We start from the raw sequence: 26,097 nt of genomic DNA, 5'->3' as shown, positions 1-26,097 counted from the left end.
GGGTGTTGGTATAAGGTTCCTGTTCGACGGGTGTGGGTATAAGGGTCCTGGTAGATGGGTGTAGGTAGACTGGTGCTGGTAGATTTACCTTTACTTTAGGGGGATGGGCTATGGTTCTTGGGGTCCCGTCTCTCAACCCATAATCGACTGATGTATAAGTTTTAGGGGCCTATTGTCTCTACCATTTAAATTATTAATGTATTCCATTTGTTTACTATTCAGACACTGACAAAATCTGTTGTCTCCGTGGCTCATTTGGGTATATAGTTTCCATCTGTGCACCTTTGTTCGTCTACTACCGTGGCTTAGTATTTCCTTGTCTGCCCTGTCTATTTACCTAAGTTTTTCGTTTGTGGTGATAATGGCAACCCTGTTTCTCGTAGTGATCCTGTAGTCATAACTCGTAGCTCATACCTCTCTGGTCTGGGACCAGCCTGGTGGGCATATCTCTGAACTTTCTCCAGGTTCGTCTCGTGTTTAATGAGATAGGTCTCCACGCTGGTCGGTATTGGTAGTTTGAAGGGGTGAGGATTCGTGAAGCATATACACAGTCTCTTACGAAACCTGCTCATCTTTCCCCAGGCATGGTAACTCTGTTTACATTTATTAAGCTGATTATGAGCTCAGAAGCACTAACGAGGTTGTTTATAACAATAACAACATAGGTTAAGCTCGTAAGCTGTTTAATGTAAACAAAGCTGCCATGATTGAGGAAAGATGTACAGGTTTCATAAGTGGATGTGTAAATGCTTGATGAATCCTGGCCCTGGTCGAGTGACGCCAAACAATTTAACTGCGTTTGAAAACGGCGATAACTGGTTTGAACAAGTTTGCAAATTCTGCTAGTAATACAGTATTTAGTAATGTTTGCAAACACCGAGACACGCATTGTGCGTTCCATTCCCCATGGTCGGAAGTGGTTGGGCACTCCCACCCCATATCCCTTACAATATAGTCATGCATTGTCTTAGCGCTTTCTCCCCATGATTATCTTATCTTGCAGGTAAAAAGGGAGTTCTAATGCAATGTTCGTACTTTGAGAAATCAAATGAGATAGAGGAATAAGAAAGAGATAAGAGGAATGAGAAAGATATTGTGTGTGTATATATATATATATATATATATATATATATATATATATATATATATATATATATATATATATATATATATATATATATACACACACAATATATATATATTGCTCTCTTGTAAGTCACTATCACATTTTTTCCCCAATTTAGCTGACGTGATTGTTGCAGGTGGCCTTGAGGTGTGGTCAGATGTTTGGGTTGACGGGTTGACGCCGTGGTGGGTTGACGGGGTTGACGCCGTGGCGGGTTGTCTACGTTCCAACTTCCAAACCATCCTCTCAACTAATAGGTCGCGTTTTGCACGTTATGGTAACCAACGTTAGGAGTGCAGTATATGATACGTAACGGCTCACAAATATCTACGTTTTCTATGCATCGGACTTGAGAGGTTACGTAGGTTGATAGGGTTCGTACGTTTCTGGTTAGGTTGGATTTTTTATGGAGTGGCAAATAAAGAGAACGGACGGCTCTGTATATAGGCAACTGTTCATAGAGCTGCTTCAAATTTGACCTTATACAAACGCGCGCTTGGCCGCCCGCCACGCGCGCGTACTTGGCTGCCCGCGACGCGCGCGCACTTGGCCGCCTGCGACGCGCGCGCACTTGGTCTTACGAACTGAAATTTACGCATTAAACTCTGATACATAACAGATTGAGGCTTTGCCACGTGGTTATTTCACTCAATCTTATTACAGAGGACAGTTTGGGACTGTAATGGTATGTGACGTCACTAACAATTACACTCACGCCCACCCAGGATGCTCTAGCCGGGGTTGTGGAGGACCTCCCCCCCCTCCCTCCCTATCCTGGTGGATGCTGCACTTCCAGTTCCTTCCTTAAATGCCAAGGCGTTCAGGCACTGCATTATCCAGATCTAACCACCCCAGTAGCTGGCCTACCACCCCCAGCAGGTGACCAACCACCCTCCTAGCAGCTGGCCAACCACCCCTAGTAGTTGACCAACCACCCTCCCAGCAGCTGACCAATCATCCCCCAGTAGCTGACCCAACCACCCCCAGCAGCTGGCCAACGACCCCCAACAGTTGACCAACCAGCCCAGCAGCTGGCCAGCGACCCCCAACAGTTGACCAACCAGCCCAGCAGCTCATCACCCACCCAAATATAAACTCCACCTCGCATGGATTAGATCAGACCATTAGAGACTACGTTACAGATAGGAAACAAAGGGTTCGAAGTGAGAGATTAAGATTCAGATTGTTATTGTTGTTATTTAAGATTCAGTTTCTAGGAACAAAAAGTTCCGAGTAGCACGGGCTATGGCGAGCCCATAGTAGACTTACCTGGCACAGGAGCGGGGCTGTAACTTGCGAAGAGTCAGCATGGATGACAGTGAGTGGCAAGTAGAGTCCTGAAAGGCTTCGGTACTTGTACAGCTCACGACTTCTTCTAAATTATATTTGGGAGGAGGAAACGACAACCATTCACAACTTCGTGAGTATTTGTGCCAGATTATTTGAAAGTCTGGAGGTATAGATGCACCAGATACACTAGCTATGTGGCGGGGCTCTAGAACTGGAGCTCACTCTCCATTAACACCAATAAGGTGCTTCACCATCATACTCTCCCTCAACTGCACCACCGCTTCCTCAAGGCTAACTAGTTGAGAATTACCCACAATTCATCACGGCATAATATATCGACGCTCAATATAATTTAAACAAAACACAGATTGTTATCAAGCTTTTAATCAACGTAACTATATATCCCTGTTTAGATTTTGTGGACAGGTGAACAATCACGGACATCTGGAACAATCACGGTCAGCTGGAATACTCGCGGGCAGCTGGAACAACTACAGACAGCTGGAACAGTCATGCTTAATGTTGCCCTGGGGGAGACATCGTGGATTCCAGGGAGGTCGACAGTCAAGGAAAAGGCAGTGGGAAAAAACACAGAGTCCTGTTACATCTCTCTTCAGCTTTGAGGGCCCTGTTTATATGCTTCCTTGTATGTGGATCTTGTACCATTTGTTTTCCCATGGCTTCTTGGGTCAATAGGAGACAAGGCCTTAATAGGCATAGCCCTCCGGAGGTTGATAGGCCTCAAACACCAATTTAATTCAGTGTGTCATTGTTTTCTCAGACATAGAGAACCCTGGGAGGGGTAAGCTGGGGTGAAGGAGCCCCCCATATCTTGCAGAGAACGCTGGGAGGTATCAGGCCCTGGGTGGATGATTTTCTTACCTCCAAGCGGAAGCTGGGATGGATCAGGAGGAGCTGAGATATTCAAGTAGCAGATATAGCCATTGTAGAGAGTGGATATCAGCCACATACCAGCGACATGTGCAGCCTCTTGAGCAGAAAGTATACAAAACCTATTTCAAAACTGGGAAATGTACAGTTATAAATAAAATTATTACTGTACGTCTAGAAATAATAGTGAACAATTGTGTCCAGAACCGCCGCCGCCATTGTCTTCACTTGTTTGTAACGTGTTTTCAGAGCAGCACAGTGCTGTTAAGAATCTTAGTAATGACCAACGACCGTGACGCCAACCACCCCGACGCCAACGACCCCGACGCCAACGACCGCAACGCCAACGACCCCGACGCCAACGACCGCAACGCCAACGACCCCGATCCTAACGAACCAGAACAATATCAAATATTATCATATGTCGTTGAACTTGCAAGACATTCCTTTATGTGTACTAAACGTCCTTCAAAATTCACTCTCTGGAATTCATCATCAATTTAGTTATTGGGGAGAATGTCAAGTGGATTTAGTAGGTTATAACAGTGAGAGTTAAGTACCACCATGATAACACAAATATCTTTATTTAGCTTCCAGACGACGTTGAGCTGGTGGGCGTGGCGGAGTGTTGCCATATATCTTTATTAGTCGCTGTTTTTACGTTTGGCAAAATATATATATTGTTAATTTAGCAATAATACGTATTTAATTCGCATTTAAGTACGTAGACAAGTCAATATTAGTATCAGCACCATGCTGGAGTGATCGTAGACTATTGTTTCGACTATTAGACTACTCTGATAGTCATTGTTTCTTGTTGTGATCACGGAGGCTAACTTGCCAGCGGCCAGGGTAAGGATCCCAGATGTTCCTGGAATCTACTGCGCCCTCTCCTGCCTGCTGTGTGTGTGTGTTCAGCCAACTTCAGGTTGGCTTGCTGCCTTCAGGCTGTGTTTTGCCGGCTTCAGAATTTCGTATCCTGTAGCAGACTGTCATGTGTGATGATGCTTCTCTCTACACACCATTTCCCCCACCCCACCACCCTCTCTGTCTGTCTGTCTCGCACGCACGCATATATACAGTAATATAGATATATATATATATATATATATATATATATATATATATATATATATATATATATATAATCTCAACTTAGGTTGATAATATAGTTCATATAAGATAGAAATTTCTCCTGGAACCACAAAACGTGTGTAGCTCCATCTACATGTCTACCCGTTTATATATATATATATATATATATATATATATATATATATATATATATATATATATATATATATATACATATAAATAAATTACACACATGTGAGGTGTGAAAATTATGGGCAGGCTTTACATCAATATAGTATAACGTAAAGGTTTATCATAGGATGGGGATATAAATGTTAAATGCAGACACACAACTTGATAAGGACAGGTTAACCCCTTTGGGTGAGTCTTGGTGATGCTCCCTTCACCCGCTGGGATGAAAGTTCCAACGTGCCGATAAGCAGCACGGAAGACAGACACTTTCTCCTGCATTTAACTCTCACTTTCATCCTAACTTTATGGGTAAGGTTCCCTGCTGACAGTGTTGCAGAGGAGTGTTCACACGACTAGTTGTGTGAACAACAACTGTGAACTTATTGCTTCACCGTCCCATGATGTTCTTGCGCGACAAAAGTGTATCACCAGATTAACATCATTATCTCCTGTTTCTCCCAAACATCCTTTTACGTTTATGTATTTCCACTCGAGGGAGGAAGCGCCTGTTTCAAATAGTATCCTAGTCCTACATTTTGATACACCGTTCTTTGTGCAATATGGACAGTAGTCTCCGTGGTGTAGTGGTAAGACACTCGCCTGGCGTTCCGCGAGCGCTATGTCATGGGTTCGTATCCTGGCCGGGGAGGATTTACTGGGCGCAATTCCTTAACTGTAGCCTCTGTTTAACGCAACAGTAAAATGTGTACTTGGATGAAAAAACGATTCTTCGCGGCAGGGGATCGTATTCCAGGGACCATAGGATTAAGGACTTGCCCGAAACGCTACGCGTACTAGTGGCTGTACAAGAATGTAACAACTCTTGTATATATCTCAAAAAAAAAAAAAAAAAAAAAAAAAGTAGTTAAAAATTACCGAATAGGTACATAGTATAAACACTCGTTCACTCGACACTCGTTCGCCTCGACCTGCACCGTCAGCCAATCATGTGCCAGGAAACATTCCAAGCTCAATATTAATTGGCCGAAGACAATAAACCGGAATGACAGAAGGGAGGTCAGGTATTATGTTAATGCAAGGCGACCAGCCTAACGTCGTGAAAACTCTTCGAGGTTAGGATTTAAATGGTGTATGGCAATATTTGTTCATACATATGATGCAGTATCTTGGTCCTTCACATCTCGCTTTGATAGTTGGGGAACACTGTATTGAACATTTGGTGAATAAAACCAAAACAAACATACAAATAATAATTGCGTAAACAGATAACTATAATAATATGTATTTAGATCTGTCTATAAAATAGAATGTGTGTGTGTGTGTGTGTGTGTGTGTGTGTGTGTGTGTGTGTGTGTGTGTGTGTGTGTGTGTGTGTGTGTGTGTGTGTGCAAAGTCGGTGGTCTGGCGCTTGGGGCATGCTTCGCCTAACTTTTCAAGATGATACATGGGGGGTATGTGAGTGTCACAGTCCAGTCAAGGTCGGCCCCAGTACCTCCTTTAAAGAAATATTGGCATCTGTAGCGGACGCAGGTTCGAATCCTCGTCACGGCCCTTGTGGATTTGTTCATTTAAACTTTGTTCATTTGATGCATCACGTTAGTGTGATCTTTGTGTGTAATGTCGAAAGTTTCTTCACAATTATTCCCAGCATCATGAAAACAAAGAGGACCATTTCAGCATGCAGGTATTATTAACACTAAAAGATTATTCCAGCGGGTATTGGTTGCTATTGTACATGTGAGAATCTTTTACAGTAATGGTATTGTCCTTGATGTTATTGTATTGACCAGTCGGGTATCGTCGTTATTGTGTCCTGGATGGCTGTTTGTGTGGATGAGAGTGGAGGTGGTCATCAGCCACCTCCACCCTGGTGTTGGAGGATGCTGGATGGCACTGGAGCACCAGGATGCTCCATCCAGCATCCTCCCCACCACCAGGATGCTCCATCTAGTATCCTCCTCACCACCAGGATGCTCCATCCAGCATCCTCCCCACCACCAGGATGCTCCATCCAGCATCCTCCCCACCACCAGGATGCTCCATCCAGCATCCTCCCCACCACCAGGATGCTCCATCCAGCATCCTTCCCACCACCAGGATGCTCCATCCAGCATCCTGGTGCTGGAGATTCCTTGAACCCACCCAACTCCTGCACGATGTGTCTGGGAGACCTGAACTAGGAAGAGATGGTGATCTGTTATCACTTGCTAGTTCAAGTCTCCCCTCAACACGTCAGGTGCACGCAAACGTGTGCATGATGCAGCCAGAGAATACAAGCTCAATAATGTACCGATTATTATTTTTTTTCGACAAGTTTTGCGTTCCGTTGAGGTCCCTCGGGGAGAAGGGAAAGGAGGAGTGCCATGCTGAGGGCGCCTCTAACCTCTCCAAACTTAACCCAACACCCAGCATTCTCTCTCACCTTCCCTGACCTCTACTCTTGTCCTCTCTTCCTTTCTCTTGCCCGCCGGGAGTAACCTAAGATCATCCTCCGCCGCCGCCACCACCACCATCCCCACCAGCAACACCACCACCCCCACCACCATCCCCACCACCACCACCATCCCCACCACCATCCCCACCACCATCCCCACCACCATCCCCACCACCATCCCCGCCATCCCCAGACTACTACCACACTTCCACCACTATCTCTCTCGTGCTCACCTATCATAACTATCCTCTATTCCCCCTACCTCCCCCCTTGACCCTACACACAGAAATCGCAATAGCGTGATGTATCAAAAGGACAAATCCACAAATCCCTACTCCTAATACCACTATGTCTTTATCTTCCCCACCACCACAGTTTCCCAAATGTTGCAACCTCCACTATCCTCCCTCCCCCACCACCACCCCCACCACACCGCTCCAACCTCCACACCTGATTTCCATCACACCCACCCTGTTCTCACCACCCATTCCATATTATCTCCTCCCCCAAACCTGTTCCACTCACCTCCACCTTCTTCTCTCCATCCACATCATTCCCTCCCCACCGTCCTCACACTACTTTACACTATAGTGTGTTTCCTCATTATTTGATACAGGGTTTAAAGTACATGTTTGGAATATTTTGAACCGGGGACGGAAGAGAGCTAAATTGAAGTCGATGTATTGTTCTTGCGTGTTGGTACGCAGTTGTTGATGTTTCTGTTGATTGTTAGTGCCTGGTCGAGGCGGCTGTCCCGTTACAGGAGGAAATTATCAACAGGTTTTCCTGAAGGACAACACGTTTCTCGGAAGTCAGTCAGTCAGTCTCTCTCTCTCTCTCTCTCTCTCTCTCTCTCTCTCTCTCTCTCTCTCTCTCTCTCTCTCTCTCTCTCTCTCTCTCTCTCTCTCTCTCTCTCTCTCTCTTCTCTCTCTCTCTTCTCTCTCTCTCTTCTCTCTCTCTCTCTCTCTCTCTCTCTCTCTCTCTCTTCTCTCTCTCTTCTCTCTCTCTCTTCTCTCTCTCTTCTCTCTTTCTCTCTTCTCCTTCTCTCCCTCTCTCTTCTCTCTTTCTCTCTTCTTCTTCTCTCTCTCTCTTCTCTCTTTCTCTCTTCTTCTTCTCTCTCCCTCTTCTTCTCTCTCTCTTCTCTCCCTTTTCTTTTTTCTCTCTTCTCTCTCTCTCTCTCTCTCTCTCTCTCTCTCTCTCTCTCTCTCTCTCTCTCTCTCTCTCTCTCTCTCTCTCTCTCTCTCTCTCTCTCTCTCTCTCTCTCTCTCTCTCTCTCTCTCTCTCTCTCTCTCTCTCTCTCTCTCTCTCTCTCTCTCTCTCTCTCTCTCTCTCTCTCTCTCTCTCTCTCTCTCTCTCTCTCTCTCTCTCTCTTCTCTCTCTCTCTCTCTCTCTCTCTCTCTCTCTCTCTCTCTCTCTCTCTCTCTCTCTCTCTCTCTCTCTCTCTCTCTCTCTCTCTCTCTCTCTCTCTCTCTCTCTTCTCTCTCTCTCTCTCTCTCTCTCTCTCTCTCCCCCCCCCTCCCCTAATACGTTTTTAATTTCATAATATCACTTACATTTCATAAGTGTACATAATATGATTCGTTATATACCTAAGACTGAGAGAAGAAAGACCTTGTACTAAGCTCCGTCAGGTCTATGCCATGTCAATGTCATATGTCGGTCACATTGGAGGAAAACATGTCACATCTCATTCATTTAAAGCCACTTGGAGCTCGAATAAGAGTAACATTTAGGCCTCGTCTACGATAAATGTCACAAATGATGGACCATGACCGTACATGTTTTCCCGTTCTGTAGATATCGCTGAAACGTGCCTTTGTGATGAACTCGATTTACTGCAAGGTGGGAGCGTGTGTTTATTGCAAGGTGGGTTTATTGCCAACGCAACGGACAAGTGGAGAATGTGTTGTCTAAGTGAGCCACCGAGTTATCTTGTTTACATAAAACGGCTTATCGAGTGGTTTGACCGGTACTGAGGTTGCCATTGTTTGTTCACGGTGCCTCGTAGGGCACTGGTTTAAGTACACTGAGGTGGCTGAAACACCTTTTACTGTGGAGGACGTTGGTGGGCTTTGATAGCATGACCTCGTCCACCGTTAGGTCAGGCGGGTCAGCTCACACCAGGATGTACTGTGTACCTGATGATACGGGGAAACAGTACTTGAAGGTTAACCGTCTGGCCATTAATCTTTCAGCTTTGCTAGACCTTTTTACATATATGTTTTCATTAAATAATTACAATCTCGTACAATTTGCGTATCATCAGTTACTTGGGGAAGTCATCGGAGGGGTTAGGCACTGGTCCTATACTCTGTCCTCATATCCCAGTATCCCAGCTCCTTGTCCTCATATCCCAGCTCCTTGTCCTCATAACCCTTCCAAGTGCTATGTATAATCATGGTTGCTGAATGCTTCATCCTCCCAATTACTTCACAAATTATCATCGGACACTAAAATGATACAGAGGTCCCCTCATGCACTTCCTTATAATGCCGATGTGTGGAACGCCAACCCCTCCCCCCCCCTATCCCTAAAGAAACTGTTAACTAACAATGCCGAAATACCATCCTCGTCACTGATTACGGTGATGAGGATAGTCGAACCTGTGCCTGCGTTGTGTGAGGATGGTGCTATAACTGGACAGTTAAGCTGATTGATGATTGATGAAGATTAAGCCACCTAAAAGGTGGCACGGGCATGAATAGCCCGTAAGTGGTGGCCCTTTTGATCCATTACCAGTATCAAGAGCTGATACTGCACCCTGCGTGACGGGAGATGTCTCCCGTGGACAGTTAAGCGCCAGAAGCTATCTCAAATAGTAAGGGTTTCTAAGGTCAATGATACGGCTGAATATCCAAAGATTGGAGGCTTCCTGTAAAAACGTCTCAATGTGGTGATCCAAAGAGGAAACGCCGCCTGCATCATTAGTTCCCGTCATATATCAGAGTTCGTGGAGATTCACGCATAACATTCTTCAGCGATCAGAGCTTACGGCGAGTAAAAGAGTAAGCAGCGGGTTGTTATAAGAGACGACATCTAAAAGGTGAATATGAACGACAGCAAAAGTTACGAGGAGAGAGGTGGAGGACGCGAGAAGGTCAGTGGTGGGATGGGACCTCGGAGTGACTTAAATGCACTTAACACCAGCCACTCTTGCTACCCACGACTGTCCCTAATGGCTCCTCACACAAAACCCCAGCGTAGATCAATCTGCTTTGGATCTCAAACAATAAACCCCCCAAAAATACAGATTTTAACTTAGATCCTGTGGCTGAGTAGAATAAAAGGGGTTTTATAGTGAGGTAGACAAGTGGTGTTGGTGCGAGGCTGTCAAACAGGTTGCGAGGGACGAGGCTTGGTGACCCAGGCTTAACCTGCTGCTGCTGCCTTGCCTGTCTCCTACACACGGCATTTTAATGACCTCAATTTTAGATATTCACCGTTAGTGGTCCCAGAGTAAGGGTCAGCAGCTAGGTCATGTGTACGTACTCGAGTTTAGGCCAAAAAAAAAACCGCCGACATTTAGGTCTGATCATTATGCGTTGTGAACAGTGCAAGACCATCGGTGAATGTCAAGGAAGAGGGAAGGGGACCACGGGTCGATGGTATCCTAACTCGCCCCTGTTGACCCAGAGCAGAAGAGAAACAGGTGACCATATATAATTTACAGTGGAAATGTGTAGACTAATTCTAAGGCGATGGAAAATTGTAGATAAGATCATGAGGGATTATAGACCTGTTGAGGGATGAGGCTATACAATATTGGACAAGTCAGGACGGTTTTTGAGACAAAAGTTGAAGACTGGTTAAGTTAAAAGTGAGAGTTGTCGACGACTCTTGCCTGTTACTGGTGAGAGTTGTCGACGACTCTTGCCTGTCAATAGTGAGAGTTGTCGACGACTCTTGCCTGTCACTAATGAGACTTATCGACGACTCTCGCTTGTCACTAATGAGAGTTATCGACGACTCTTGCCTGCGACAAGTCACGGCTTCCGCTAAAGAGATACTGACAATTTGGCGTCCATTACCTAAACTAAAATAATAGGTAGAGTGAATAACCGTGAGTGGAATATGCATTGTGATTGAGGCGAGACGCGTGTCCACGCAGGGTATTAAACATACGGTTAACGAGGACATCGTAGACAAGTATTTACCGCCTAAATATCACCGGATCTCTTGATTTACCCGTAGAATGACTAGAATTTACACCTTTATGGCTAGAATTTACGCCTTTATGGCTAGAAACCTTACACGGTTTGATTTGATTTTAAAGTATTGAGACAATTTATACTATTACTAAAGATAATAATAATAATAATAATAATAATTATTATTATTATTATTATTATTATTATTATTATTATTATTATTATTATTATTCCCATCATTCATACAGTGGAAGCCTATCTGTGATGTTTAGCTGTGTACCAACAATCTTATTATTTCCTAGCATTAAATGCTCTCCTATAAATGCAGGGAAAGAGGGGGGGGGGACGAGAGCCCCTGCGATAGGGGAGGGACGAGAGCCCCTGCGATAGGGGGGAGGAGGGGGGGGGTGTCCCTGAGTGGTGGGACAAAGAGGTCTATGCATGATTCAGTTCGCTGAAAACAGTTGATTCTTGGTATTATTAACTGGTTGGGTGACCGCGGAGACAGCCTCGGCCTTTGCTAAGGGGGAACTCATGAAGGCTAACAGACCCTTAGACCCCGATAATAGGTGATTTAAAGCCGCTTTCGTATTATAGATATAGTGTGGTGATGCTTGTTCAACACGCGATAACCATTCTCCAAAAATAATAGAATTAATGGCTATTATAGAAGGAATGTACGAAATATCGAAGTTTAACAAACAATTTTTTTTTTACAGCAAAAGTTCTAAAGGGTCTAAAACAAAATTGAAACAGAATAACATATACCTAAACGTAGGCCTACACAACTTTTCTGGTTGTAGCTTTATTTGACGCAACTGATGTCTGGGGGGGGGGGGGGCGGCGAAGCTCTTATGTGGCATTCAAACTGTTTATATACCTCAAGGTTCGCCAGCATTTTTACTTTGTTTTCCATTTCTTTGCTTCTTTTGGTTGTCATTCTTTTTTTCCATGAGCGAAGGTGAGCGAGGAAGAGTGTCACAATCGAAGCCACCACTCTTGAAGAGTGGTCTCTGGCTCCTCTCTCTCCCTCCCGCTCCGTGACACGCTTCCAGTTATAATTCTCATCATGCTCCCCATTTTCTTGTTTCTGTTCATTTTAATATTTCCCCAAGCTGTACGGGGAGGTACACGCAGGCCTATGTCACGGCCGTATGAGGTGTGATGGCGTCTGGTGTGTGTGTTTAAGAATGAGTGTAAGAGTGTAAATGAGAGAGGCTCACCCCTACCTACCCCCCTTACCTACCTCCCCTTGCGTCCCACATTGAACACTGCTCCGTCATGCACTTCATCAAGACATATAAATACCTACTGCCGTTCCCAATACCTTCACGGGCTCACCATAGCCCGTGCTACATGGATACTTCGTTCTGAATAGCTAAATCTGAAACAACAACAACAATCCCAATACCTTACCATTGACAACGTATCGACTTGATATCGTATCAACATTGACACAATCGACTTGAGAATGGCCCAGGACGGACCGAAACGTCGTCGTCCCTTCATTTTCTAGTGTGTGGTCTGGTCAACATTTACAACGTAAGTCAGCGCCTCAGTACAGATATATATATATATATATATATATATATATATATATATATATATATATATATATATATATATATATATATATATATATATATATATATATATATATACACACACACACACACACACACACACACACACACACACACACACACACACACACACACACACACACACACACACACACACACACACACACGAACATCTTCAAGCCCTTTCCAAGATTTCTCTGGCTAGAGACAGCAAGCCTATTCGCACATGTGTTTCCTATTTCCATATGTGTGTGTGTGTGTGTGTGTGTGTGTGTGTGTGTGTGTGTGTGTGTGTGTGTGTGTGTGTGTGTGTACGTGCGTGCGTGCGTGCGTGCGTGTGCGTGCGCGCGCGCGCGCGTTCAGCGCTGACTACCCTTTTCGATTTCGTTATAATACACAACATTTTTATTTTAATCCAAAACTAGCTTAGCAACCTCTCCTAAATATACCTGTTTCCTTAATTGTGCTTAACGAAACACTATAGGCTTTAATAAATGTGTAATTAATGTAACCAATATAATATATTCATTACCTACAAAGTTTTGTAGAGGTAAGATACAGAAACGTTATTTTTATTTGGCTTAAACGGCGGTGGTCTATCAGGCCTACTAGTGTAGCTCTGGTTATTATAGATACAACACATTGATAGTCTACAGTTTTACAGTATGTCTTCTCAAGCATGTTGAAATCCTTGAATGTTCGCATTTTACAAGTTTCATTACTTCGAAAAAACACTTTTAAGAAAATTTAAAACCGTGAATTTTATAATTTTTTAAACTTTATTAAAGATCAGAGATCTTCAATAAAAATATATATTAAACATAGACAATAAAATTGCAACACGCAAGCCACTGGTGCGAAAATAACCACATGTATGAAAGTTAGAGTATTGAGTGTTTTGGTAAAATTGTTTATATACAATAAGGGAAATTAGGATAACAGTCGTTAAATAATGTGTGAATAGCATGTGATAAAGAATAGGTAAACAAAGAGTAACTGACCCAGGGCGAGGCAGAGGACGAGGATCGGCAGCGGTGCAGCTATCATGGTGGCTGGTCTGTGTCTGCTACTGCTGCTCGCTCACTCTCACTTTCTACACCCTCTCGTCCACCCATCCCCCCTCTCCCTCCGCCCACATGCGGCTAGACTCCGCCCACCTCATGGCCCGACCCTACATAGGCCTCGCTTACTGTTTCACTATGTCTTCCCGCTGTTTCACTCCGCCCACCTTCTGTTTCACTTCGCCCACCCGCTGTTTCACTTCGCCCACCCGCTGTTTCACTTCGCCCACCCGCTGTTTCACTTCGCCCACCCGCTGTTTCACTTCGCCCACCCGCTGTTTCACTTCGCCCACCCGCTGTTTCACTTCTCCCACCCGCTGTTTCACTTCTCCCACCCGCTGTTTCACTTCTCCCACCCGCTGGCATATTAGTACAACCGGCTGCCATGTCTTCGACCCAACATGTCACTCGCTAAGCATTCCCTGCCATCCGCCCAAAACCTCTTTGTGCATTCCTCCCCTCACTCAATCTCCCCTACAATCGCTCCCCTACACCACGCCATGTATCGCACTTCACCCACTTATTCTATCACTCGACTGCACCACTGGTACTGCATGCTCCGATGACCCGGAGGGCAGTTGTCGCTTGTGAAGCCCCGTCTTGTGGCCAAAAGATCGTAGACACTAAGAGTTTTGTATGCTCTAGGCCTGATGATCCCTGTTTGACTAACCATCTTGTGTGATGGGGATTTTTTTAGCATGACGTAGCTAGTTCTTGACATACTTTGTACTTATAGTCTACGGTAGCTGCACAAATGCAGATGAAAATAAATGTGTTAGTAAAAAAAAATTCCTTTGGCACTGTTTACCTCCAGACGCCTGTTTCCTCCGCTTTGGCACCTCTCAAGGAATAGTGCCAATACATTAAAGGTAATCCAAATGTTAGATGTACAATGTGTTTTAACTGCGTTGTGATGATTATCAAATTAATCGATCAATAAAGCACCCCTCCTAACAACTTACACTACACCACCCATTCTGGACGGTTCTTATACAAGCACGCTTGTATAACAACTGTATACTACCAGAACAGGCACAAGTTTCCTATCGGCTATGGATTGAAATGATCTAATATTGTGTGTGTATGTATGTATGTAAGTATACATACATATATAAATATATAAAAGATTAAGGACCTGCCCGAAACGCTGCGTGTACTAGTGGCTTTACAAGAATGTAATTACTATGCTATGTATCCTCACAATCCCAATGTACCTTCTTGTATATATATAAATAAAATAAATAAATATCCGTCCAGGTTGCACAATTATCCGTTATGGTTTGTCAGCACTCTACGGAAACTGAACTCCAACTTACATTAACTACGTCCAACTTGATTTTTTTCTGTGGGTTAATGGCGAAACGTTCTTACCTCACCTGTCAAACATGCTGGCCACAGGACACAACTAGTACAGTTTAAGTTAAAGGTGTTGCATATGTATTAGCAAATTACTGTGTTACATCCTCTCAAAACGAGGTGCTTGGAGGTCCGTGAGAGTAAGATGTTTGTGAATGTCAGTAAATATCAGTTATTCATGGCTCTTAAGTTCACTAACACCAGACGAGTATTAATCATTCTCGAAGAGAGAGAGAGAGAGAGTGATTAAAACCTCTATTACATTTGATATTGCAATTGATGAGGGTACAGATGTAACTGATTCAGGTTGCTAGATTCTGGAAATTATAACGAGAACAACAGATGATGAATATGCAGGTGATGAGTCACAATAACGTGGCTAAAGTAAGTTGACCAGACCACACACTAGAAGGTGAAGGGACGACGACGTTTCGGTTCGTTCTGGACCATTCTCAAGTCGATTGAAAATGAATACTTGATATTGGTAGGACGGCTTATCAGACTGGACGGTTATGAACAACAGCTGCGAGTCTGGTTACAATGGAGCACCGTAAATGATGGATAGAAAAGCTGTTACGGCGTATACATTTAAGGAGATGCTAGTAATTGCCGTCTCCGTGGCGCAGTGGTAACACACTCGCCCCGCGCTTCTGAATGTGACTCATTTTGATCCCGAATGCACTGAATGTACACGTCATTCACATTCACCGATTCAAGAGCACATACGACAATTTGTACGTCATGATATTTAAAATGTAACCTGCAAATAGCTAGGAGGCGGGAGACCCAGACCCAAAGAGCAAGATTTTAACGTAAATACTGATTCTTAACTACACGGTCACCACCCATCACCACACATGACCCACCCTCCCACTACCACACGCAACCCACCCACCACCACACCCAACCCACCCTCAATTTCCGTCTCACTAACTCCTTTAAACCTGGAATGTACATCTTTTATTTAACATAATGTCAGAAGACTCACTTGTGCACCGTGCTACGCAGTCGTCACTTCCACCAGGAAGGAGACAACCCACTATGGAAAAAAATGGCCGCCCAATGCTGTTTTTGGTGGGGTGGGGGGTGGGTGAAGGGCGGGGGAGGGGGTAGTGGTAGAAGGGGGGGGGAGGTGTCTTGTATACGTTGATAGCCTGAGTACCGTAGGCAGGATGAAAGCAGCTGACGCATTCCGATGAAGGTCAATTACTATAAGTGCGGAAATCAGGTTTCTTAAATCTGAGTGTTAGAGCTACTGATTCCACGTCTGTGGGAATTTGCTTACATTTTATACAAGTTGCGGTACCTGGTAGAGCCAGGAATCACCGCCAGGTTTCCCCCACCTGGTACCCGCCAGCTACCAGGGACCAGATTCACGAAGCAGTTACGCAAGCACTTACGAACCTGTACATCTTTTCTCAATCTTTGGCGGCTTTGTTTACAATTATTAAACAGTTAATGAGCTCCCGAGCACCAGGAGGCTGTTTATAACAAAAACAACAATTGTTTGGGAAGTCTTCGTACTCATAAACTGTTTAATAAATGTAACCAAAGCCCTCAAAGATTGAGAAAAGTTGTATACGTTCGTAAGTACCTGCGCAACTGCTTCTTGAATCTGGCCTCAGGTGCCCACAATTTGTCGAGAGTGAGTTTAGTCACCCTCGACAAAAATATTTTTGCTTTTCAGTTTTTTGTGGTTGATTGCTAAACATTCGGTTAAAAAAAAGTCTTGGCAGTCCGAATTAGGCTTTATCCTTCAGACCTCAAGACTTAACCGCTGCACAAAGCAGGCGATCTTTAGCAGCGGTATTTGCATTGTTCCAATAGTCTTTGAAGATTTTACCTCTGAACAATGCCTTTGCTTAGAGCTCAACAAGTTCTCCTTGCAATTAAGAATGAATGTCTGCATTTTCTGTTTCGAAATCAGACGGTATACGAATCCACTTGTAAACCAGGTATTGACCCCCAGCCTTTTCTGACCCCCTATTGACCGCCCAGCCATTTATTGACCCCTTAGGATCTTATAGTTCCGTCGACTTTTGGTTGACAATATTGGCCGCTTTGGATAATAATTTAATAACAATTCACAGTATCGGGGGACAGGAAGCCAGAGTGTATTTATACACGTTTTGGCTTTTATCGACCAACTGGGATGTCTGGTCGGAGACCGGGCCGCGGGGCTGTTGATCTCCGTAAGATACACAAGGTAGACAAGGTAAGTAGAGGACCCAAAACAGAAAACGAGGCAGATTATGCGAGCCGCTACCATTTTCTTGTACGACAATTTTTGCCCTTATGTAAAATATACGTCAAAATGTGACGTTGTATTAAGAGGGCAAGTTGCAACATCAAGGGCCCAAGGGCTGTTGAACACGCTCCTGCAACACATAAGGGGACATAATTGGCAGACCTCTCACGGTGTTCAAAAAAGAACTCTGCAAACACCCCCAAAGGATACTTAACCAGGCTGTGATTCATACGTCAAGTTGCGAGCAGCCGCGTCCAACAGCCTGGTTGACCGTACCACCAACGAGGAGGCCTGGCCAGAGACCGGGCCGCGGGGAGGTTGATCCTCTGAATCACCGCAGGTATAGGGTTCATCAGTGATGGGTTTATGCATGTATAATATGCTGATTAATGTTCTATTTATGAGTTGTGGATGAGACGAGAGAGAGATTATAATGATAGGAAGCGTGTCTTTGATCAATTAAGCAAAATGAGTCAAACACTAATTCTAATCAAATATAATCTCTTTATAATTAAGATAAAAATTAACGTTGAGGCAATTAACTTATCTAATCAAGGATACTCCCCTTATCCCGGTGTCAAGAAAACTTGATAGTGTCTACTAAAATGAGCTTCGCATAAATGACGTTGCAAAAACCCATCGCACAAGGTTCATAATATATTCATTACCATTGAAATTGGTAAAGAAAACTGTAATTTATTCTGCCCCAAAGTACTGTGGCAGCCTGGGGCCAGATTCACGAAGCAGTTACGCAAGCACTTACGAACGTGTACATCTTTCCTCAATCTTTGACGGCTTTGATTACATTTATTAAACAGTTTACAAGCATGAAAACTTGCCAATCAACTGTTGTTATTGTTATAAACAGCCTCCAGGTGCTTTGGAGCTCATTAACTGTTTAATAATTGGAAGCAAAGCCACCAAAGATTGAGAAAAGAAGTACAGGTTCGTAAGTGCTTGCGTAAGTGCTTTCGTGAATCTGGCCTCTACCAGCGAGGGTTAAGGAAGACAACATTGGCATACTATTTATTTAACAATGATACATAAACCAGATAACTGTTGACTATTACTGCCTTTGGTAATAAATATCCTCAACTGTATTATTAATATTAGTGATATCGCAACAGTCTGACATGTTTACACACATAGTTATTCCTTTTGTAAAGGCCTTGTTAAGCAACTATTTCCTATAATATATAGTATAACTCATATAATTTCCTCGATATATGCATACATATATATATATATATGCCTGCAGGCAGTATATACAATTCAAATCACCAAATGTACACGGGTAGTATATTCACACACATTATGAGTATATAAGTTTCTTGTACACAACCGGAATATAATTATTAGCAGGAAGATTTACAGGAAGAGAAGCGAGAACGTTCAGCAACATTCAGTTGGAGGAAGGAGGAGGAGGAGTGATCTGGAGCGCTGAGGACGCCAGCTTGGCCCTCCTGAAGGAGTAGTCTGCCAGGCTCTGGATGGGCAACACGCTCTCACATTCACCCTGTAAAAATGATCAACAATCACAAATTTATATAGAAACAATCAATGCTTTTATTTTTCTACATATGGTTCCTCCTTTTATTGTTCCGCGTGTTGTCTCTATTTCTCACCCTTTAAAAAAAAAAAAAAGTTACTGCCTTGCCTAACCTGAAATTTACTAACGTAAGCACTTAAACCCGAACTATCGAGGCCGATCCATAGCTAACGTCAATATTAAGATGCTCTTGTTTTTACCGATAGGTCGCATTATTGACGGAGTGGTAGAGTCAGTAGAAAATGCGAGGTGTTTGGCGAGGTGACTGGTTGCTCTCCTATAGTCGAAAATAGAAAGCCTGTTATGTTTATCCAGCCCCCCCCCCCCTCCTTCCCCTAGGCCAACTGCTGACCTAGGTGAACAGAGTTGTTAGGTGAACGAAATCGTTTGCCTGGTTGGGAATCGAACCCGGGACCTTTCGGTTGTGACCCGAGCAGACATTAATAAGTCAATATTTAACTGATACATCTGGCAGTCAACCAAGAGAATTAATACTTTACACCGTGTAATAACTTTTTCCCAAATATATAGTAAATTAATTTTATTATACTAGGCTTAGAAAGGTGTATGTTAGATTAATTTAGGAAGTGTGTACAGTGCAAATGACTGACATTTGAATATTATGTTATAATATTCATTTTTTTCCCACCATTTAAGTTAATTTCACTATTAATTTTCGTTCCCTTGTCTAATTACCCTCCCCCATTACAGCAGTACAGACTGGAAGTGAATAAAGCACGTCTAGAGTTACTGCTTCTATAGCTTCGATTCCGGGGCGGGACAAATGGTTGGGCACGCTCTGTAATAATATAATTTTTATTATATTATTATTACAATTATAACAAAGTTATATAATCAAGGAACACTCACTCTCACAGAATCTTGACAGCGAGTAAAAAGAACACAATGGTATTATCTCTACACGAAAGAAATACTGTGAGGTCTCATCAAGTTGTTTTGTGTGACCACATAATATTACAGCCAATCCTATTAAATGATAGTATTTACAGCAAGTGTTTGGTCAAACGTACAGAAAATATCTAGTTAGACTCCAAAACAATTCACTGCCCAAATGGACCTCAAAAACTGATTAACCTAATCTGTCCACGCTATCCTAAGCCTAATATATTCTTAGGCCTAATATAGTAGGCATGTGTTATACATGGCCTAGGAATGTTTTAATAAACTTTTTGGGCCAACAGTACATATTTTGTACGTTTGACCAAATAGTTGTTGTAAGTACTATCATATTAGTTGAGTCATTTGGTGCAAGAAACAATTGGTAAAGAGAGAGGCTTGAAGGTATTACCATGGAAAACCAAGGATGCGCTAGTATGTCTTGCAGGTGCGGCCTGTCTGCTGGCTTCTGCGCCAGAATGTCCCGGATCAGATCACAGGCTTCCTGGGTGACGGAGACGAAGTGCTCCACGGGGTAACGCACGTCACCAGAAAGGATCTTCTTGCAAGTCGCTTCCGGAGACGTGCCCAGGAATGGGGACCGCCCACTGTTGTGTAAAAAGGGTGTATACATAATGAGCCTTGCTAGTTATACTCGAATGTACATGTGCCGTAATTGCTGGTATGAATGTTATTATATCACGGAGGTGCCAGATGTAACGCGGCAAGTCTCACTCACCTCACAAGGACGTATATCAGCACACCGACACTCCAGCAGTCAGCCTGGACACCGACATCATTCCTACACAACATTTCCGGGGCCATGAACTCCGGGGAACCAAGCAGTGGAGGAAGTTGGTCAGAGGGCACTCTCATCAGGGAGACGTCGTCATCAGGAAGACTCGAGTCACTGGCAGGTGGAGAAATGCTGCCATCAACGGAACCTTGAGCATCTGTATTGCCACTATGAACTGTAGGCAGCATTCGTCTAGCGCTACCAAGATCAATAAGGCGAATAGCCGGCGGGCCGTCATCTTTAATAATCTCACACGAGTCAGTGTTGTTTGATGTTCTCAGGATGTCTATTAGCAAGTTCTCTGGCTGTAAGTAAATAAGAACATTTTAGAATTTGACTTCATCAGAATATTAACAGAAAACAGTTTGAGTTTAGACTATGCTATATATTTTAATACATAATAACTAAGTTACATTATTCTGATGTATACATAAGTTAATCCAAAAATATACAGTAATTAAAATGAATTAATTTCAACATGAACTTGTAGTAATTTGTTAAATCAATAAATTACCCATTCAACCTCCCTCCATTACCCATATATAATAACCGAGTTGACCATTTCACCACATCCTTAGTTAATTGATGATATATAAATAATCCTTAGTATTCTACACTTTAATAATTCCCTGAACAGTTTTGAACCAAAAGCTTACCATTGACTTTACAGATACAGGAGTGCATCGCTCCTTCCCTATTATTCCCCGACGTACAAGATTTTGTTCAAATCGTGTTCAGAGCAACTGCTCTATAAGCCTTATGTACTCGATATAAAGGTTACGCAGTTTTATGATAAGTATTAATGTCAGTTGGCATGACACCACACGTTCATTGACAACTTTCCATACACAAGGAAGGGGCCACGAAAGCCTGGTGGATAGCGCGCAGGACTCGTAATTCTGTGGCTCGGGTTCGATTCCCGCACGAGGCAGAAACAAATGGGCAAAGTTTCTTTCACCCTGAATGCCCCTGTTACCTAGCAGTAAATAGGTACTCGGGAGTTAGTCAGCTGTCACGGGCTGCTTCCTGGGGGTGGAGGCCTGGTCGAGGACCGGGCCGCGGGGACACTAAAAAGCCCCGAAATCATCTCAAGATAACTCAAGATCTCAAGATAACAAGGAAATATCAAGTACGTTACGGGCTATTCATAACCCGTGCCACCTCTTGGGTGGCTTAATCTTTATCAATCATCATCAAATACGGCTCTCATAAGAGCCCTGTTTTCTTTGTCTACATGTTCATGGTAATCATGGCCTTGGTAATCATGTTCAGTAAGAGAGTCATGTCTACCCAAGCTCATAAGTCGGTAAGAAGAGGCGCTGTTACACCTGTATAACATGTATACATGTGTAGGGGAAATAATGTCTCCCTTATAGTTTAATGTTTCTCTTAGACTTGCGGAACTTATGACTGGGACTTTACACAACCTTTGATTTATTAATGTGATATTCTCTCACTAGCTTCTTAATAATGTGCTGAGATTAGGCTCTAGTACTCCCAATTCTAGACAGCAAGCCTTCGCTCGAGCAAACTACTTGTTTCTAATATATTTAAAAGCACAGTGGTGTTTTACAGGTGTTGTACTGCACTTTAATCTACCAGTAACTACAGGTTTCTTGATATATTTTTGGGTTTTAGAACGTTACATTGGTCATTCATTTTTTCGTAGCCTACCTTCAGGTCCAGATTGTTTCCTCCGTGGCTTACCTTCAGGTCCAGATTGTTTTCCTCCGTGGCTTACCTTCAGGTCCAGATTGTTTCCTTCGTGGCTTACCTTCAGGTCCAGAGTGTTTCCTCCGTGGCTTACCTTCAGGTCCAGATTGTTTCCTTCGTGGCTTACCTTCAGGTCCAGAGTGTTTCCTTCGTGGCTTACCTTCAGGTCCAGTGTTTCCTCCGTGGCTTACCTTCGGGTCCAGATTGTTTCCTCCGTGGCTTACCTTCAGGTCCAGATTGTTTCCTTCGTGGCTTACCTTCAGGTCCAGAGTGTTTCCTTCGTGGCTTACCTTCAGGTCCAGTGTTTCCTCCGTGGCTTACCTTCAGGTCCAGAGTGTTTCCTCCGTGGCTTACCTTCAGGTCCAGATTGTTTCCTCCGTGGCTTACCTTCAGGTCCAGATTGTTTCCTCCGTGGCTTACCTTCAGGTCCAGATTGTTTCCTTCGTGGCTTACCTTCAGGTCCAGAGTGTTTCCTTCGTGGCTTACCTTCAGGTCCAGATTGTTTCCTCCGTGGCTTACCTTCAGGTCCAGAGTGTTTCCTTCGTGGCTTACCTTCAGGTCCAGAGTGTTTCCTTCGTGGCTTACCTTCAGGTCCAGATTGTTTCCTCCGTGGCTTACCTTCAGGTCCAGAGTGTTTCCTTCGTGGCTTACCTTCAGGTCCAGAGTGTTTCCTTCGTGGCTTACCTTCAGGTCCAGATTGTTTCCTCCGTGGCTTACCTTCAGGTCCAGAGTGTTTCCTCCGTGGCTTACCTTCAGGTCCAGATTGTTTCCTCCGTGGCTTACCTTCAGGTCCAGATTGTTTCCTCCGTGGCTTACCTTCAGGTCCAGATTGTTTCCTCCGTGGCTTACCTTCAGGTCCAGATTGTTTCCTCCGTGGCTTACCTTCAGGTCCAGATTGTTTCCTCCGTGGCTTACCTTCAGGTCCAGAGTGTTTCCTCCGTGGCTTACCTTCAGGTCCAGATTGTTTCCTCCGTGGCTTACCTTCAGGTCCAGATTGTTTCCTCCGTGGCTTACCTTCAGGTCCAGATTGTTTCCTCCGTGGCTTACCTTCAGGTCCAGAGTGTTTCCTCCGTGGCTTACCTTCAGGTCCAGATTGTTTCCTCCGTGGCTTACCTTCAGGTCCAGATTGTTTCCTCCGTGGCTTACCTTCAGGTCCAGATTGTTTCCTTCGTGGCTTACCTTCAGGTCCAGAGTGTTTCCTTCGTGGCTTACCTTCAGGTCCAGAGTGTTTCCTTCGTGGCTTACCTTCAGGTCCAGAGTGTTTCCTTCGTGGCTTACCTTCAGGTCCAGAGTGTTTCCTCCGTGGCTTACCTTCAGGTCCAGATTGTTTCCTCCGTGGCTTACCTTCAGGTCCAGGTTGTTTCCTCCGTGGCTTACCTTCACGTCCAGGTTGTTTCCTTCGTGGCTTACCTTCAGGTCCAGAGTGTTTCCTTCGTGGCTTACCTTCAGATCCAGAGTGTTTCCTTCGTGGCTTACCTTCAGGTCCAGAGTGTTTCCTTCGTGGCTTACCTTCAGGTCCAGAGTGTTTCCTTCGTGGCTTACCTTCAGGTCCAGAGTGTTTCCTCCGTGGCTTACCTTCAGGTCCAGATTGTTTCCTCCGTGGCTTACCTTCAGGTCCAGGTTGTTTCCTCCGTGGCTTACCTTCACGTCCAGGTTGTTTCCTTCGTGGCTTACCTTCAGGTCCAGAGTGTTTCCTTCGTGGCTTACCTTCAGGTCAAGATGCAGGATGCGGCAAGAGTGAAGGTACTGGAGGGCGTTGATCACCTGCACCAGCAACACTGCGCACTCTGCCTCCGTCGTCTGTTCTCTTGTAAACACCCAGTCCAGTAGAGGTAAACCCATCACTCTGTTGGTAACGTGTTATTGAAGAACATTTTCTCTCGTGAACACCCAATCCAGAACTGGTAAACCCATCTCTCTCTCTCTCTCTCTCTCTCTCTCTCTCTCTCTCTCTCTCTCTCTCTCTCTCTCTCTCTCTCTCTCTCTCTCTCTCTCTCTCTCTCTCTCTCTGTGTGTGTGTGTGTGTGTGTGTGTGTGTGTGTGTGTGTGTGTGTGTGTGTGTGTGTGTGTGTGTGTGTGTGTGTGTGCGCGCGCTAATAACGTATTAATCATTGAAGACAATGAAGATTCTAGTGAGTGATTGTTGGTTAATGTTCTAAATGTTAAATTTATCAATAATAACCAAATAATTGAAAGAAAGTATTCCCAAACATTACACAATTTCATTAATTTTTCCATCAATTTATATTTTACATCAAACATTTAAAAGTCATTAAAAGTCAATTAATAAGTATACATTTGATCAACACAGAGCATTTGTACATTGAAGGTTGTGACGGTAGTGATGTGTGTGTGGGCCCGCACTCACCTTTAGACCATCTTACATGTGCCATTAAAGTTCAAGTTCGTTTATTGAGACAATAAAATACATCTCAAAAGAGATAGAGTAGCTTAGGCTATTTCTCCCGCCATGCGCCCATGTTACCGCTCTGGAGTGAAGCCTATCTTCAACTTCTTCCTCTACCCGCTTCACGGTCTATGCACACTTGAGAGTACACACAAGTATACTTTAAGTATACTTCAGGTATACGTGTATACTTGCTGTTTGGTCAGTAAGTTATTGTGGTGGTGTTAATAGCTCTTCGGAGGTTGATTGGCCTTTAAGCCCAACACCAAGCCAGCAACTCTTTTTGCTTTCAAGGGTACTGATTACAACATTTTTAATTGCTGGCATTTATGCTTCAAATTTTAAATTTAGTTATGAAACGTATTGCTGTTGAGATTGTATGACAGTTGTATTTGTGCTGAGGATTTTTATTATTCAACTTTTTAGTAATTATGGAATTAAATTACGTAAAGGAATCAGTGTCATATTCATGAACATTACATATATACAGGTATATATAATTTTTTTTAAGATTTATCTATTCACTTAAAAGAACAAATATACCAATGATACCACTTTAAGGAAAAATATACATTCAGGTAATTTTTGTGTACAAAAAATACTGGAAATGTACGTTGGTCATAGTGAGTATTTGTGTAATTGTATTTAATTTCAACGACTCGTTACTCAAAAACTCGTTCAAGTACTCTTTACGAAAAAGAAAGGTGTTAAAAACTCGGTACTTACAATTCCATGACCAGAATATTAAATTTTGGTGTGGCGGTGTAGAGGGCGTAGGGGCGGGGAAAGGATGGGTGACGCAGGCGACGCAGCAAGAGGTACTCCTCCTCCGTCTCCTTCTCCTCCTGGCGGCCTCGACGGACAAACTTGGCGGCCACCTCCCGTCCATCACGCTGGCGTTGGCATCGCTTCACCACACTGTTAGAGACAATAGAGAATGCATTGGGAAGTGATGTGGTGGAGGCTGACTCCATACACAGCTTTAAGTGTAGATATGATAGAGCCCAGTAGGCTCAGGAACCTGTATATTAGTTGATTGACCGTTGAAAGGCGGGACCAAAGAGCCAGAGCTCAACCCCCGCAAGCACAACTAGTTAAGTACACATATACACCAAACACCCTGGTAAAGCCAGCATGTAATGTTGCCTCGGGTATATCCGTGATATCTTCTTCACATTATTAGCTGCCAATGGTTTAATGTGGGGAATAATAGTGAGTCTAGTGTGGGTGGTGGAGGGGGAGTCCCAGTGTGGGTGGTGGGAGGGGGTGCACATTGTGGCTGGCGGTAGGGGACCCCACAGTGTGGTACAGACGTGCAGAAAGGTTACCTGAGGTGACTACATCATTCTACAAGGTCATGAACATGCTGAG

At 43.8% G+C, this 26,097-nt stretch overlaps 2 protein-coding genes across 8 annotated transcripts in view; both read right to left on the bottom strand.

The window, feature by feature from the left end:
• Cda4 (chitin deacetylase Cda4) overlaps positions 1–13,834 on the bottom strand; it is a 29,146-nt gene extending 15,312 nt beyond the window's left edge. Inside the window, exon 1 of the mRNA XM_045748397.2 lies at positions 13,701–13,834. Coding sequence (XP_045604353.1) covers positions 13,701–13,746 — 46 coding nt within the window. The 5' untranslated portion in view covers positions 13,747–13,834. The remainder of the gene's footprint in view (positions 1–13,700) is intronic.
• A 4,544-nt stretch (positions 13,835–18,378) lies between these two features.
• Positions 18,379–26,097, bottom strand: part of trio (trio Rho guanine nucleotide exchange factor) — a 766,603-nt gene continuing 758,884 nt past the window's right edge. For all 7 annotated transcript variants that reach the window (XM_069335896.1, XM_069335893.1, XM_069335897.1 and 4 more), the window contains 5 exons: positions 25,453–25,644; positions 24,027–24,165; positions 20,550–20,911; positions 20,223–20,418; positions 18,379–18,880 (listed from right to left, as the gene is read on the bottom strand). In XM_069335896.1, coding sequence (XP_069191997.1) covers positions 18,767–18,880; positions 20,223–20,418; positions 20,550–20,911; positions 24,027–24,165; positions 25,453–25,644 — 1,003 coding nt within the window. In that variant the 3' untranslated portion in view covers positions 18,379–18,766. The remainder of the gene's footprint in view (positions 18,881–20,222; positions 20,419–20,549; positions 20,912–24,026; positions 24,166–25,452; positions 25,645–26,097) is intronic.

The sequence above is a fragment of the Procambarus clarkii genome, chromosome 34 (assembly GCF_040958095.1).
Source record: "Procambarus clarkii isolate CNS0578487 chromosome 34, FALCON_Pclarkii_2.0, whole genome shotgun sequence".
NCBI classification, from domain to species: domain Eukaryota; kingdom Metazoa; phylum Arthropoda; class Malacostraca; order Decapoda; family Cambaridae; genus Procambarus; species Procambarus clarkii.
This window is presented reverse-complemented; position numbering and strand designations above follow the sequence as displayed.